The sequence below is a fragment of the Montipora capricornis genome, chromosome 2, assembly GCF_036669925.1.
Source record: "Montipora capricornis isolate CH-2021 chromosome 2, ASM3666992v2, whole genome shotgun sequence".
Classification (NCBI taxonomy): domain Eukaryota; kingdom Metazoa; phylum Cnidaria; class Anthozoa; order Scleractinia; family Acroporidae; genus Montipora; species Montipora capricornis.
Window position 1 is genome coordinate 40,938,150 of NC_090884.1, and position 17,490 is coordinate 40,955,639.

The 17,490-nt window shown below is 38.1% G+C and overlaps 3 protein-coding genes and 1 pseudogene across 3 annotated transcripts in view; 2 read left to right on the plus strand and 2 right to left on the minus strand.

Annotated features, from left to right (window-relative positions):
* Nucleotides 1-682, plus strand: part of LOC138021677 (coatomer subunit beta-like) — a 5,246-nt gene extending 4,564 nt beyond the window's left edge. Inside the window, exon 3 of the mRNA XM_068868632.1 lies at nt 1-682. This exon is cut by the window's left edge and continues 509 nt beyond it. The gene's annotated coding sequence lies outside the window, so the exon portion shown is untranslated.
* A 246-nt stretch (nt 683-928) lies between these two features.
* On the minus strand, nt 929-17,444 carry LOC138021675 (lysine-specific demethylase 8-like). Its single transcript, XM_068868619.1, has 2 exons — nt 16,224-17,444; nt 929-1,518 (listed from the first exon to the last, which is right to left on the minus strand). The coding sequence occupies exons 1-2, from the start codon at nt 17,442-17,444 to the stop codon at nt 1,354-1,356; spliced, it is 1,386 nt and encodes a 461-aa protein (XP_068724720.1). The 3' UTR covers nt 929-1,353.
* LOC138020189 (uncharacterized) lies at nt 2,386-3,112 on the minus strand (annotated as a pseudogene).
* Nucleotides 11,348-12,319, plus strand: LOC138020223 (uncharacterized). The gene is made up of 3 exons (XM_068867240.1): nt 11,348-11,491; nt 11,576-11,803; nt 12,046-12,319. Exons 1-3 carry the CDS (start codon nt 11,431-11,433, stop codon nt 12,237-12,239), a joined length of 483 nt encoding a protein of 160 aa, XP_068723341.1. The 5' UTR covers nt 11,348-11,430; the 3' UTR covers nt 12,240-12,319.
* Nucleotides 17,445-17,490: the final 46 nt, after the last annotated feature.

A 17,490-nucleotide genomic window follows, 5' to 3' on the forward strand; every position in this document is an offset into this window, starting at 1 on the left:
AGACTTATTTAAAATGCTTGACCGTATTTTTGTTGAGCTCGTGAATGAAATGCACTGAATACTACTTTTAACGCTTGATCATTATTTTTTCCTGTAATATGGCCATCCTCTATTTTTTTATCCGTTTAGCGTCGTCCGACCGACCCAAAATTTTGGCATTTTCAAAAAAAAAAAAAGGAACGACGAAGTTAAACCATTTTTATGTCGCTTAGGAGTTTCGGTGGTTGATCCTTTTTCCCATGTTGTCATAATTCTTCAATAACATCAACCAACGTTTCCGCCATATTGATTTTGGGTTCCCGTTTTGTTGTTTTCCGGGCTCCGCAGCAATGATGCTGGCGTAGCAGGCCTCCGATTCTGAGACTACTTGTGATTTTTTTTTTTTCAATCCGACCGACCAAATATCAGGAAACGCATTCGACGCTAAAAGAAAAAAAAAGGGGATGGCCTATAATTATTGAACTATTATTCTGTCTTTCCTTTTCTTTTCCTTACTTGTTCACGTACAAGAAGTGACTTTGAAAAAACATTTCGTTATAAAAAAAACTGAAATAAAATATTTTTAAACATACTAAAAGCTAAAAAGTTCTTAAAAGGTTTGAAAAACGACGACGTATTAAACGCTTGAGTATTTCAAGACGCAACCAGATTCCATTCGTGATAATTAACTTGTAATATTATTGTATCTATTGTGCCTTAAGTATTTATAATCAATTTCCATTTTTTTTACTTTTGACTTGATAATGATGTAAGGATAGCGTCGAACCGTCGTCGTTTTTCAAACTTTTAAAAAACGTTTTAGCTTTTGGTATATTTAAAAATAATTTATCACAGTTTTATTTGTTCACCTTTATTAGAAGAAATAAAGTGTAAAGCTATCTTTTGAAAGGGTATAAGGTGGTACAGGAGAAATTAAATTTTCATAGCATGACAGAATTGTATTTTTATTGATGTCGGAGTGTCGTGGGTCAACCTTTTGAACAACCAAGGCCAGAGGGAAAGAGTCGGTTCAAACACATTATATCGCATCTAAAAATTTCTTTATCATCTGAACAGCCTGTAGGTTGTTTAACCAGGACGAAAATCCCCCTAAATCTACAGGAAGCCCCTTTCTGATAATAAAAGCAACATTCAACTTGGTAATTTGACATCCCAGGCCCCATTTGTTCAAAAGGTGGATAGCACTTTCCATTGGATAGAGCAATAATATTATTGGTTTCGCTATGACTTATGCACTGGATAGTGACTTATCCGGCGGATAGCGCTATCCATTGTTTAAACAACTGGCCCCTGTAGATTAAAGAACTCTTAAAACTTGTCTCCAGTCTTCATTTGAATCCCCAAGGTAGAACATCAATTCCACCAGAAACTGACAGAGAAACTGAGTGACAGAGATCTGACATAGTGCCAGTAATAAGGTGGAATATATAACATCTGTCCCTCTCTTAGGATACACTCTTGATAAACTGCTGACGCAAATTCAGGAAATCTGACCAAGTCTGGTTCCTCGACATCCACCTTAAAAATTACAATATTAATATTATTAGTGGATATTTACACTGATAAAACGGGAAAAATAACATAAATTACAATGAAAAAAAAAATGATAAGAGTATTTCCTCTCCCATTAACTGTGAAAGCTAAAAATAACAGGAAGCCAATATTTTTAACAAGAAGATAAATTGTACAAACTTCATATATGGCTCTAACGTACTTGGATTAAAGGGATTTTTATAACCTAATTATGATGCATGCAGTACCAAAACTAGGGCCAAAATAGGCCACACCCACCAATGACAAACACCTTATTTAATATTTTATTATATTTTCAAAATAAGAACCTGAGTACAGTCTGTAGCCTAATTTTCCAGTTACCAGTAAGCACCATTTTTTATAAGAACCTTCTTTGCCTAGCTTGGAAAAACTTATATACCTTATATACCTTTAACAAGCAAGTATTGTTATTGTAGTATTAAATATACGGTATGAATTACATTACTTTTTCACAATGCCTTCCCTTATTTGTAGTAGGATAAGTGGAAATATAAAAGAACATTGTGGTGTTGCAACTGGCTTCAGTATTGAGTGGACATGCTGTAATTATACAGGGTTGTCATTAGAGAATTTAATAGGTGTATGACCTTAACTGAGTAGGCGGCTGAAGTAATTTATGCTTGTGTAGCAACATGCTTTTCTGGGGGTAGGCTCCCCCGGAAAATTTTGAAATTTTACATGCTCTGAGACGTGTTTTCCAGCATTCTGGGGCATATTTGAGTACCATTTTTTAGGCAGACATTGATTTATGTTAAAACCAGTTCAAAAATATTTACTTTGTTTTTAATCACCATTCTCTACAGGTATTAATTACAATTCTATCGAACAAGTTCAAAGGCATATAACAAGATTTGAGAAAAAGATGTTATCTTCAACATCATTCACATTCACTGTCGTAATCAGAGTCTGTGTCATCACGGCAATGCACATCAGCAGTTACGTTCAACGCAGCGCTTGCAATTTCCGCCTCTGATTGACAGGAAGCAGCTTGAAAATTGGTAACGGGTGAGTCTGTTTGCACACAAGCATCAGCTATTTCAGTGGTATCACTTTGTATCTGTGATGACACTGGATATGCACTAGCAGATGACAGTGACTCCCTTTCATGATTCCTCTTTGGCATCTTTTTTCTTCCTTTTTGGGCCTGCCACTTTTCATCTGCCACTGTAATCTGTGCCTTGCATTCAGGTGTTCCAAATTGGCGGCCATTGATAGTAATCATTAGAAGGGCCTGAAGCATATCAACTCCAAGCCTATTTCTCAGCCTGGTTGTGATACACACTGCACCCTCTTTCTGGCCATGCATTTGACACTGGCATTGACAAGCAAACTTCAGCATTGTCTGCTAGGGAAGGGAACACAGTGCTGTTGGTGGTCTTGACAGCGCGATAAGCCGTTTTAGGCCCCACTCCGTGGCTGTTTCTAGGTGGCTTTCGTTCATCCCTTCTGGAATTTCCTTCTTCCAAGAATCCATGTAAAATTTCCATGTAAAATTTACAACTCTTCCGACTCTGCCAACAGCTGCTCTTTCTTTGTCTTCTCCTGTCGGTGACCTTAATAGAAATGGTCTGCGAGTGTATTCACTTGCTTGCTTCCGTGATCTTTCAAAAAGGTGCAGGTTAGGTCAAGGGATTAAATATTGAAAAGGCAATAACAATAGGGAGATCACCATCAAATCTGCTATGAATATTCTTCTTCAGGGCTTTGACGTAATTTTCAAGAAGACGTACCAGTTAGTTTTCTTGAGCTGCAGGGGTCAAACTTAACTCACAGGCTGAAAGGGGTCCATCTAGATCTCTCTTTACGGCTACCACTGGAGACTTATGCCAATTTGTGAATGGTATCATTGACTGAGCGCTGAATGTGGGAAAAGTTCACATGTCTTCGCTGAAAAGTCTTGTTCAGAGACGAAAGGACAGGAAGGACTTCCCTGAGAATATAAATGGTTCCAATGAACTTGGAAGACGCAATCTTGCTCAGCAGGCCAGCCACTATTGCATCATTGTCTTTAAGTTGTCTTAGCGTCTGAAGTACCGCCACAAAATCATCATGGATGGACCGTGTTGCTGCATCAAAGGACAACCACCTCGTCTGACATGCCTTCTTTATCTTCTTTGCAACAACTTTTTGTTGTTGTTCTCAGAGAGGACTAGGGATTGAGACTCATCTGCACTTTAGGGTAAAGGGCAGCACGCTTTGGTGAGTTATCAAATAGCTTCCAAAACTGCCCTAGCCAGAGCTCAACATTCTTGATGTATTCAATCCGCGTGCTTCTATTGGTGCAAGCCAGTGCAAGCTTGTGGCACAAGCAGTGCAGAGAAACCAGATGAGGATTTAAATCCTTCAGACGACTTGCCACCCCACTGCACCATGAGAAACCAGAGAGCTACAGTCTTTCATCTCTAGACCAAGCTTGCTTAATTGGGTTGTTAGGACTGTGAAGATGGTTTCTGCATTGGCTTATGTGGCGTTATTCAGAACATCTTCAATGAACAAGAAACTCGTATCAACGTTCCCTGTTTTGTTGTTGAAAAACTGGACGAAGGTGATAAGCATTTCCAGGACAGATGCATCTGTGACTTCATCAGTTAGGAGATCAAAGAAAGACGCTTTCTTTATCTTTTCCAACAAGTTGTCGAGAAGAGAGCCGCCCAGTGCTACAATTTATTTCTCTGATGGAACCCTGTGCAGAATACCGGAAATGCTTCATCTCATCAAGACCAAGCAACGTTAGCAGGCTAACCAATGATGAGAACATTCCTCTTCCTTCCTGGTAAACTAGCCAAGACAGACCCGTTTTCGTGCAAGAGTTTAGGCTTTTGTCAAACAACCAGCTGTGTACAAATCCGTCGCGGCTAGGCCTTAGACGAGATTGTTCTTTGGCTGATAGGTGCTAGCAATGATCTGTAGTACACTTGTAGAAGTTGTGCATAATAGCGTCTTCTGGAAGGGCAAATAGCGTTTCAATTTCTTTCATCATTGGAGCTGTGTCTTTAGGCAAGAAGTTGTTGCTGGTGATTTCTCCACGTTTCGGGTCGCCTCGTTTGGTTGTAATACTGTCATACTTCCCTCCCATGGTGATTCATTTGGAACGTTTCTTCCCTCAATTCCCCTACTTTCGCTTTCCGTTGAAACCTGAATGTTCTCGGTCACAATTTTTAAAACATTAATAAAAGCACTAAATGAATAAAAATTTGCTTATATATATGGACTTCTTCCACAACAAAAATACTCCTATTCTTACACTTATAAAGTTTTCTTTAGCGCCATGTAATTTTTTTTTGTATAAATTTGGTTTTATCACGTAATAATGACTCAATTTCATTTCCCCGTTTTCGCTTAAAAAAAAACCTGTGACTCAAGCTCCACGTTTTTGAAAAATAAGCGTCTGTTTCGTTATTCAAAGTATTCCCTCTTATCTCTAATCAACTGGCCCCAATTCAAAAGATGGATAGCGCTATCCACCGGATAAATCACTATCCAGCGCATAAACACTAGCAAAAGCAATTGAGTTATCTAGTGGATAGTGATTTATCCAGTGGATAGTGCCATCCATCGTTTGAACAACTGGAGCCAGGAAAGAGCACAAGACAAGAGGCGACGAAATTTGAGAAATTTTAAACCAAGAAACCCTCGAGAGAAGCCGAGAAAAGAGAAGAAGAAAATTTCAATGAAAATCAATTTTAAAACTGAGAGAAATAGAGCAAGAGACAAAACACTTATTTATAACAATTAGCTTTTAGGTAAGCTTACTGGTCTCCTTCTTTAATAATGAGCTCATATGCCTCGCTGCCTTACATATTTTGTAAAACTAGCTAAAAAAGGAAGAAGGCCTGAAAACGTTTGCAATTCCGTATTGACAGAGATTCTGACATATTTCAACAATCACATTTATAGGCTTTTTTGTGTGAAATGGGTGTCCAGTTGTGGGCTGCTTTGTTTGACTGTGAAATGGCAGTCAAGTAAGCGAATTTACTACACTTTAGGTTGACTTTTCAATTAGTAAACATTTTTGCTGTTGTTCTGAACTGAAGAGAGAGGAGTGAAGATCGTCAGTCAAATGGAAAATGCTGTGAAATAGATTACTTTGCATGTAATTTCAGTTTTAGTTGTTGATTAAAATTGTTGCTTATTGTTTGCAAGTCTTCTTTGTTTACTGCTGTCAGCTCAGAGGGGTTTGATCTGTTTGATTGCACTGTAAACTGTACACACTAATGACGATTAATTTTGTACTTTATGCAGAAGCATAATTATTTCCATAATTTGGGCGCACCACTACCCCAGTCTTCGCTCGGCTTTTTCTTGCCCTCGCCACAATAGGCCATTTCCGAGTTGCTGTTTGTCTCGGTTTCGAAGTGAGTCTTGGTGCTCAACTATTGTAAGGGAAATGAGATTGATTTGCATAAGAATACGTAACTCATTTCCATTTGAATGGTTGTGCACCAGGACTCGCTTGAAACCGAGGCAATCAGTAACTCGGAAATGGGCTATTTCATTCGTCCCAACCCACTGAGAGCCTGGAATGACCTCTAACTGGCGGGATCTTTCAATAAGTCATTATTTCATCCAGGGCTTCATATTTCCCCCAATACCATAGTGGTCTAGTTCCATCAGAAGACGTTGATGTGGAACAGTGTCAAAGGCTTTCGAAAATCTAATAATGGTATGTCAGTCTGAAGGCCATTATCTAAATTCCTTGCCATACGTTCAATTATCGTGATGAGTATCCAGAGCGAAAACCATGCATATTGGAAGTTTTTTCTCTGCCTCTAGATCAGCCATCATACAGCGAAAAATGACAAGCTCCATAACTTTTGCTATTTGACCTGTCAAAAGTTGGTTCGTCTCAAGCGATCCTTAATTTTATTCAGCCGTTTGCAAGCCAATTCTCACTGATAATATCAAAGAAGAAGCATATCTGAACAATTGCCCAACAACTTTTACAGTCATGCCGGATGCGGAAAGATTTTAATGAAATTTAAAACAGAAACTTGCATGACTTCCCCATTGATTCCAGAGAGGCATAAGAAAATTAGATATTTAAAGACATGTCTAATACTTTAATTTGCATCCACTTAAAGGCCTCTTTACATGCACTTCAAGAAAAGGAAGTTGCCTGAACTAAAAAAATATTCCACTTGGGTTAATTTTAATGTTCATAGTTTTGAAAAGGGGCACCTAAGAAGTAAATTTTCGATATATTTTTGAATAGATTTCCTATAGATATTTCGGAAAAGTAGTGAAGAGTCGGAAAAGAGCGTTGTAGAAATCACATTGAAGAACACTGGAATTTTACTTTGATATTGGAAATAGCATAAAATTTGAAGATTTATAACTTGCATCATTTCCGCCAAGAATCATATTTTAAGCACACTTGCGAATCCCCTAAACTTCTCGGGGGAGAAAAGACGACTATGTAACGTATAGTTTTTAATCAGACCAGTCACGATTGCTAGAAGTTTCGGATTTTAGAGGCAAAAAACTACCAAGAAACTTCTACAGAAATCTACCTGAAATTCCCCCAGTACATCTGAACAAATAAATGGATCCTGTTCAGCTATTTCGAATAGTTTTGGATGACTCTATTAATTTTGATAAGCATACTTCCAAACTCAATGAGAAAGTAGGAAGGCAAGTAGATGTACTTTGTAGACTGAAGAACATACCATCATGTCGAACTAAATTTTGCCTTAACAATTCGTTTATAATATCTCATTTTAATTACTGTTATTCGGTATGGCATCACTGTGGACTGAGGTCTGATAGTAAAAAGTTCGATAGATTGCATGAACCTCTCTACAAGTGACCGGTCCTCTGATGTCAGCACCTTACTAAATCGAATTGCCTATGGTCTAGAAGATAGACCTACCCAGAACATGTTAATTATTGTGTTCAAAGCGATCAACGATTAAATTTCCACTCCAGTGTATAACCAACCTCACTCAACCCGAATTGAATTGTTGTGTTCATTGTTAATTTCACTTTACAGTGTCCCCAATTAGTGCTCCAGCGCTAAATCTACTAGACACTTAAATAAAGTTCCTTTCCTTTTTTTTCCTTTCCGAGGGTAAATAAACACCCAACGGAACGTTTTGTTAAATTATCTCAGTCGGAAGGCCTTTAATCACCCAGGATTTTCTTTCGCGAATTTTCACATCAAACTTTCGTGATCTGAAAAAGTTAATGACTGTTTCTTTCTGATTGATTAAAATGTCCTTGTGAGTACCGAAAAATTGCCAGCTATGAGTTTCGGAAAGGATACAATACTTAAGATTTTCGTGAAGTAGACAAATTCGAAAAGCTTCAAGATCCCCTAGAATAACCGAACAGATAAACATTTTAAAGCGCAGCCTAAAATGAACTTACAATAAAAAGCTTTAAAAGCACTTGAGTCTTAAGAGAAAACCGTCGCTGGGTACTCCTGTATGTATTCATATTTATTTGTAAAATCTAACAACATCCCTCACCGGTTAATGAATTCAAAAGCTTGCACGCGACTCCATTGCGCGATCAAAGTGACTGGCTTATGAGTTCTCTATGGGGATGAGTTAATTAATTAATATTTGGCGAGATTGTTATGACAGTTTTTCAATTTGCCTGCTGATTGCAAAAACGTGAAACACGATTCAGAACAAGTTTGTAATTTTTCACGTCCACCGCCTGCCGTGCGTATTAGACAACACGGAAGTTTTGCTCATTGATGTGAGACCATTATCATATATCAATAAATGCGGCGAAATTTTTTTCAATGGCTTGCTCACACCAGAAAAACCTTTCGTTGCGTAACATTACAGACTTTTAGTACTTGGCGACTTTAGATAAGTGTGCTCATACAACTGATGTTTTTAGCATTTAGCAAGGTAAATCTAAGTAGCGTGATGTTAGAGTAGTGTTTGATCAACAAATCGTCACCACCATAGTGGAACCTCTCAAAAGTTGGCGCGTCCCAAGTAATCTTTTTATTCAGCTGTTTGCAAGCCTGTTCTCACTGAGAATACAAAAAAGCATATCTGAACACTTAACCAACATTTTTTACAGTTATGCCGGATGCGGAAATTTAACGCAGAAAATTGCTTGACTTCTCCTTGACTCCTGAAAGGCATGAGAAATTTAGATATTAACATTTCAAGAAACCAGACATGTCTAACACTTCAATTTGCGTCCAAGGCCTCTTTACATGCACTTCATACACATACATTTTATTGAACAAATCCCCGTTTCGGGCTTTTGAGCGATCAAATACAAAATAAATGAATACATATACAATGATAATAAAAAGAGCTTAACGAATGAGCTTAAATAATGTCTTGAATAATATCTGTATACAATCGGAGTTTGCATAATAACCGCTGTATATGTTAGAAATCAGGTAAAATTTGAATTTTCAATCATTATAAAAAGTTTTAGTAGTTACATACAATGCAGATCCAGGTTGAAAATAAAGATCAATAAAATACAGCCACGGTTAGTGTAGAAATTCATTCAAGATATATTTTTTGAAGGCTTTCTTGCAGAAAGATTCGGTAGTCTCGCATAGTCTCAAATATTGTTCCAAATAGATACACTTCTGTTTCGCGTTATTCGTCCGGATACAAGGCCCCTATCTGATGAACATTTTCTTTTGCTTTGCTTTCTTGTTGATCCATTTTTTGTGTAATTACAATAAAGAGACCTCTGAAGTTACCAGAGGCCTGAAGAATGAAGCGAGCCGCCGCTTCACGACCAGGGGGGCCTGACAGTCTCTTTACCTGAGAGGACTCTCTTCTTTCGGTGATCGCTTTAAAATTTCATGATTTCAACTTGTCAATAACCTGTCCCCCAGTATTGGATTCTATTTCATATTTAACGACACAGCGGAAAGAAAACCTGTGCTCTCTTATTATGTCGATCATAGTATTTACTACCGTGATAAATAAGATTTTAGACGTTTTACTGAATAGACTACCTGACAAAAAATAGCTCGTGTGGCCACGGCTTAACAGACCTGAAACTCGCGTAGAACATCCGAGCAGATAAACATTTAGTAGGGAAGCTACAAACTCACTATTTTAGGTAAAAGTTCTGATAAATTTAAAGACATCCGGTCATCGGGTGCCCCTACTTGAACAAAAAACTCTCAACATGCGTTTACAAAGAGATAAAAATCGGTTACTAAGATTCATGGACAAATATCATTATTCGTAGGTTCAAGACATTCCCTATAATTCACAAGAGAAATGTGAAAATCGCTCACTTCATTTCGGAAATAACAAAATGATTTTTTCTGAGCTTTTTTCTGAACTATCATTTCATCCTCTTCTGCACTATGTTTATTGAAAATGGCAGAGTGCCCCTGGTCATGAAAACCTGAAAATGTTCGTATTCTATAGCCTGCGTGGCATGGCGGTTTTGGTTGCTAAGTAATAAAGGCGGGCGAGGGCAGAAAAACCGAGAGGAGATTGGGGCGGGAGCAACTGAAATTTTTCTCGCGGCTTCGCCGCTCGTTCTCGCGCGCTTTGCGTGCGAATTTCGCGGCTTCGCCGCTCGTGCGCCCGGCTCGACAAAACCGCCATGCTATGCAGGCTACGTATTCTACAATCAGTGGCCTTGAGACGCTCACCCTCTTAGGTTAGTTTTTTTACTTAGTTTGAATCATTGCCCCCGGCCTCTTCCCGAGAACAATGCTTCCTGTCGTAAACACAAATTTCCTAGTCTTTTTCAACATTGATGGGGGGGGGGGTGTGGTGGGACGCCTGTTTTGGAGCTTATAGTCAGGGAATTTTAACAGTTGTGCTTCGTTTTTGAAATCTGAGAGGTTTTCATGTCCACCCTTGCGTTAACGTCATAACTACTTTTGTCACTGATTGTCTCTCTCTTTAAAATTATGAAGATAACATCAAGAAATAACTTGAAATCACACAAAGTTCTTTGATTTTTGACAAAACGCAAATTTCAGCTTGAATTTTATGCTAAGAGAAAACAAAAAGTCTAACTCAAATTTGAAGGCAACATTTTTGATCTGTAAATAAGTTTCCCCTCATGATCCAGGATGAGCTATAAAGCGGGCTTTGAACAACTGAACCACGGTTGGTATCTATTCCATATTCAACAACAATGCGGAAACAAAATCCCTTGTGCTCCTTTAGATCTCCATATATTACAAAGGTGGTAAATTGTTTCCTTGTGTCCATCGCATTAATTGTCACTGTTTAAAACGTTTATTTCCAATTTCACCTTTACCTCATACACTGAGAAGTGATTTTCCTACCAAACAACATTAAAATCTGATTAAAGTCGGGTAAATTTATACGGCGAGAAAGCTTTAATAAAGACAATTCCAGAGTACACGAATGTTCTTTCTTTTGGGTAGCACATGCCGGTTAGTCCAAGCGAAATCAACAGCAATTTTGAACGATTACAGCTGAAAAATTGAAGTAATCTCATTTCTCAAAATACAAATATGAACATAACACTTCTCTAGAATTTAGAGTAATAAGGGTGGGCAATATTGTGTTTGAAATCATTTTGCAAAACTCTATGTTTTCGATAGAACAAAATTTCTGAGTTTACTTAGAACTGCTCCGATGTCATTACACTGCGTTTCACGGTTAGAGAAATTAAGGGGCATATTCAATCCAATGATATCTAAAAAATATCTCACATAAATCTTCATTGTTAGGTTATTACGCCGCACCTGAATATTTACGGCTAACTTGTTCTGGAACGAGTTTCTTGTTCTGCAATGCAAACCAATCACGTTAGACTATGTTCAACCAATCAGCCTCGAGTTCTGTTGCTCAAATTGACATAAATATAGAGAAACATCAGTAAGCCGATAATCACTGCCGGGTTTAACGAGCAGATTTCAGATTGCAGATTGGTAGCTCAGCAGCAAGGATGATTTCCTCGACTATTTCAGTTATCTTTTTAGTGGTGGCTGCACTCTCAACACCAGCAGGTAAAATCTTTCTTCACTGATCAATTAATTTTTGCCTTCACGGAACAAAATGTCTCAGTTTACTTTCTTGTTTTCTCCAAGCAGAAGCGAGATCAGACGAATCGTTGGTAATGAGGGTCTTCAATCCAGATTATCGTCCCTCAGACGATGAAATGTGGGCCATGTTAAAGAAGGCAGACCTGGAAGGCCATGGCTACTCAAGAGAATTAACAACTTCACTGATAAGCCGTGAAAACACCACCAACCCTACTTACGAGAAAAGGTACTTTTTCTACAAGACTGTACACTGTTCGCGGGCGCAAGGAGTTGTTCAATAATTGGAAACTTTGTTGCCAGGTCAGTAGCCGCAGTTCTTTTCCGCGGACAGTAAAGCAAATAAGCATGGGAATCTGGGTAGTGGTATCATTATAGGTTTCGAATTTCTTCCCTAGTATTCAGAGCTCTGAGGACGAAAGACTTGTATATCTGGGGCACTTAAACTTTACGGATGAATGGTGGTTTGTTGTTAAATTAAATTAAATTACTTTAAATGTAATAAGCTGTTATTCCTTCAGAGGCATATGGAGTGGCGGTGAGCAAGAAGATCTCCAGCGAGATGAAAGCAAGAAATCTGGCCAATATGAAGCAATGTAAGGTGGGACTGGAAGTCCATTTCAAGAATGGAGGCGGGTGTAAAAGCGGGAAAAACCGCTCTAAACGAGTTATATGCATCTTTTGCTGGGGCTGTGGTAAAGTGGAAGCCGAATAGACAACCGCGAGTGCACATCGCCATTTTCGGAATCGATGTATGAACAGGCTGTTCATGAATAAAACTTCAATAAACACTGATTTGTTGTTAGTATTTTTTTTTTTTTGCATGAGCGTCTTCCGTCCTTGCTCTCCAAGTCGCTATTATGCAACTGAAACCAACTGCTTCCGTTATCAGCGTTATGTTAAGAGAAAGTAAGCATTATTTTTATCGAGGTCATATCTACAATTATATTTCCTTGTCCACGAGTTGAAAAAAACCGCTCCTCATTTAGTATTTGCGCGTCAAGATTAAACGTATGCTTCATAGTTTGTATTTGTTGACGAGGGAAAAAATTTAATCATCCGTTTCAAATTTCTTCCCGATACCCACTCCTTTAAACTACTTTTCTGCGAAATTTTACAGCTGTAGATGTTATATTTTAGGTTTGTACGCGACTTTAACCGCTCCAGCATAAAAAACTCTGCTCATTGGAAGAAGATTATTCTAAGCTTGCTCATTATTACGAATAGGCTCTTTAATCAAACGAATATCATTGGTGCTGAAATTCATGCAACTTCTGTCTCAGAGTCGTGTATCTACGATTCCTTGCTCTAGTTAAGACTCAGTGAACGCCTCTGAATGTCTTGTTAGGTGATGAATACTAAGCGGTATATTTTTCTCCTTTTAAAACCACCTCAAAAGTGGAAACTGAGCCACGAAATGCAAAGGCAGCCCTAGTGTCAGTAGAAAAATGAAAGAATTTGGATGAGAATCGCGGGCATGGAATTCGACTGACACTCAGAAAAAATCCGAAAGCATATGAGTTGCAGTCGAAGCAATTATTGTCCGATTTATATTAACTCGTGCTCTTTCAATGAGCCACGTGGGTGTCACGCTAAAGCCAACTCAATTTGCACTGGCAGCACGGGTCTCCCTTCCAAATTTGGCAGACCGGATGGTTATCATATTAGCCAATCACTGGCCATTTTTAAATCGCAATCGGTTGACATGACGTCATTCTCTGATATTCCAAAGATCGCCTTCGAGAGAGAGAGAGAGAGAGAGAGAGAAAGAGAGAGAGAGAGAGAGAGAGAGAGAGAGAGAGAGGAGAAATGGCTGCTACGATAAAGGGAAAAAATGGGAATTTTAGTCGAAATTATCGAAATTACGTAGAAAGCTTCTTTATAGCCTAGCAAAGGCATCTGCATTGTGGAGAATAATCTCTTGTGGCAGAATATGACAATCGTAAACGCCCGTGGGGAGGACTTCCCATATGAAAGGGTGGGGACGTTAGTCGAAAATTTTGAATTAAGCACCTAATAAGAAGAAATTTTTCCCCGGGGTATGACTATGCAGAAAAGAATATCTTAGTCTGGGTTATTAGAAGGTGAAATGACAATAGGGGCTTTCTTTTTTAGAAAGAGAGGAAACTTAAACAATTTTTTGCTTCAACAAAGAAACGCAAGTTTTTTCACAGTTTTTATCGAAACAAACGTTTGCTTGCAGTAAAACAACAGGAACGTCAAAGATCGTTATGAAAATAAATAGAAAATTGTAACCGGATAATCCTATAAATGTGTTTTTTATCACCAAAACGTGACGACAGAGCCATTTTTGAGCCTGACAGCCCTCTTCTGTAGTTACTAAAAAGCGCCCTTTATCAATTTTTCACGGCCCCAAAAATTAATCCCGACTTCATTGGGCCTCAACCTTTCCATTTTATATAATAAACTAGACGCTCCATGAACGTAAACTAGGTTGCCTGTGGTACGCGCTACACAAAAACAGGAGAAACTGAGTTCGGTGGTATTGAACCCGCCTTTCCGAAATCACGGAACATTTCGCCTTTATCTTTTAATTAAGATTGGCCACGGAGTCTTTAATAACAAGTACTCCAAAAGGTCCATAAAGTTTAAAAAAGCTAAATGGCAGGTATTTTAAATTTCGACAGTATTTGTGTACAATTTCTAAAGTCATGAAATCCCGAAAAAAAAATACTGGCAGCAACTTTGACGGCCTTGTGTATGGTTGGAACAAAATTGTTCGCGTCTCTGTTGAAATCGTAAACAAAAGAACGAGATTTTTCTTCGAAATTGTTGGCATGTCTCTGTTTATCTTGTCCCGAACTAGAAAGAACATTTTCTACGAGAAGTTAAATTATTTAGCGGTGCGTGCTTACGGCAAAGGAGAAGTTTCTGCAAGGTAAAATATCGGTAGTTCTTTCTCCAATCCTCTGAAAGCTCTTTTGAAAGTGTGCAGTACGTACGTGGAACGGTGATAATTTGCCATTGTATCTAAATGAATCTGTGGTATTGCACACTTTCTGTGAGCTTTGCAATTAGTAATATTTGACTGCGACCGAAACTGCCTCTTACCTTGGTTGCTCGCTTTTTCGCTAGATTTCGTCTTCTTCGACTGATTGATTTGAGAATTAATCATCAAGAGATCTCTTTTTTCGACCATCCATTTTAGGAGTATCAACGCACGTGTGAATTGCGATGGTTTTGTGCTATGTGACGGACACGCATTTATATTTCGCAAGTTAGTCAACATCATCACTGAAAGTTTTTGCACGGTACTTTCTATGCAGGTTGCTAATTGTTTCCATCTTCCACAAAATCAGAAAACCACTAGAGAATGATCACTAAAATAAGAATCAGAGTTTAAAAAAATTTAAATTTCTTTAGATTGCAAATCTCAATATTACAACATTTCTGGTGTACAAAGTAGCCAGCGGGTTTCCGCCGCCTACTGGCTTCTAATGACAACCCTAATTATATCTTTAATCCCCAATTTTTTTATGATTTTGACAACGATAAACAGATCTATGCAAATAAACAAAGTTTAAATGACATTTGTGCCATATTTTATTGTTGTTGTTGTGGTAGTTAATACGTAGGAATTGGCCATTTCCAAATTCACTTTAGCATCTTTTCCAAATGACATCCTGGTACTTACCCCAACACTGAGGTGAATCAAAGCCAGAATTGGCAGTAATCATGGTTCTTTAATGGAGCCACAAAGATCCTTGAAGATCTTGGTAAGAATACTGAATACACCCAAACTAATCACAAAGATCTTGACAAGATCCTCAAGGATAGATCAGGATCTTTGAAGATCTTTTGTAAGATTACTTAAGATCCTTAAAGATCTTTGGTAAAATTAGTAAAGATCCACAAAGATCTTAACAAGATCCTCAAAGGATCTTTTGAAATCCTTGAAGATCCTTAAAGATCTTTGGTAAAATTAGTAAAGATCCACAAAGATCTTATCAAGATCCTCAAAGGATCTTTTAAAATCCTTGAGGATCTTTGGCAAGATTTTTGAGGATCCTCAAGGATCTTGGCAAGAAAAATGAGGATCCTTGAGGATCTTTGCAAGGAATTTTGAGGATCCTTACTAAGATCTTTGTGGATCTTTACTAATTTTACCAAAGATCTTTAAGGATCTTCAAGGATTTTAAAAGAGCCTTACTAAGATCCTTAAAGATCTTCAATGAAGATCTTTGAAGATCCTCAAAAGATTTTCACCAGGGTTACATAGGTGGATCTTTGAAAATTCTCTGTGGTGATTGTTTGGATTTGAGGTGATTATTATGTGATAATCACTTAAGCAGTTTTTTCAAAATGGCCACAAGATATTTTGTTGAGATGACAGATGAAGAAGTTAATTCTTTTAAAGAAAATGCATATTTTTCAAACAATCACCTATGTAATTATACAAAACAATAATAAAATTATTCACCTTGCCTTTGGTGAATAAAAAATTATTGTAAAATAACAGGATTGCTTTAGTTTCAAAGTGCTTTCCTAGGTGGTTAACTAAAAATAGTAATTTTTTTTATCAACTAGTGTATGTCACAAAAAACCACTCTTAGCTTTCGATGATTTTGCATCACTGACAAAAATGTTACAGAATTTTGATACTTTCCTTTTAAAATACAATACCTGAACCAAGAATGAATGGCTTCTATGTCGGTGAGTGATTCACCATACTTCTTACCTGGCTTGTGTTGTTCAACAAAGTGGATTTGTGAGGATAAAGCTTGTCTGTTTCAGTTTTTGAGTACAACCTTAAATATTTTTCTCCAACCACTTGAGCCAAAAGATTGTGATATGGATCATGATGCATTGGTGAAATCGTTCCTTGAGGCCCAAACCAAGCATTAATCTTTACATCATCATCATCATTATCACCATCTCCAAGACAACAATAATCTGGAGTTATGATGTCATTCCGCAATTCTGGTATTTGATCAAACAGCTGATGTTGAGCTAAATATGCAATTTCTCTTTCCTGACCACTTTCAATTGGATCAACATGATTATCAATAAAATCTGCTATTGTCATTAACTTCTGTGTCCAGGTGTCATCGGTGTATCGTAGTCCAAGTTCAACGGGCACAGTTCGGCAGCCAGCAACCTTCTTGAGATATTGTGTGCTCCATTGGCGAGTTGTTCTTGCAGGCCAATGATCAGTTATGCCATTGAGAATCACAGGTTTGTTTTTCTGCATGTAATTTGCAAAGAAAGCTTCTAATGAGGGGCAGTGGATGTGCTCAATTTCAACTGTTTTTTCAATGTTTGGAATTGAATAGGTCTTCAATCTTTTTCCAGAACCTGAATACCCTTTTACCTCTTTATTTTCAGCCAAGGACGTGTCACTTAACCTTCTTTTCTCACAACCTTCTTGGGGAATCACTTGATCATCTCTTTGAATGTTTGCTTCAATTTCTATACAGGGAACGTGACTCATTTCTCCAGGTATAACCTTTTGGCCTTTATGCTTAACATTCTTCTGAATTGCATTAGCAGCCTTGGTTAAAATATTGTCCAGTATTGGTGCCCCTAGCAACAGACCCATGTCACAAGCTGTGATGCCATCAATCACCCTTCCCAAACTGTGATGGCACAGAGCCTTGAATAAACTAGCGTAAGAGTAGGTTTCTCTCCAGATAACTTTGACATCTCGCCAGTGGCCAGTGTTACATTTCTCCCAGCAGATGTCAATTACAGTTTGACAGTTTGACAGACAGCTGTCAAAGCTACCGGCGAAGAAATCTTTCACTCCGGCAATTAAAAGGAAAAGTACTGGATCTCCTCCGACATGTGCAAGTTGGGAAAGGTTTTGTTCAAGGTTTAAATCACCTACTTTCCGAACAAAAGGAAGGAGTTTTTGGAGGACAAGGAAACCGCTATTGACAATTGAAGACTCAGTCGCCATTTCTGTACTACGTCACACCGGTATTTTGTTTAATGGTCCCCAGTCT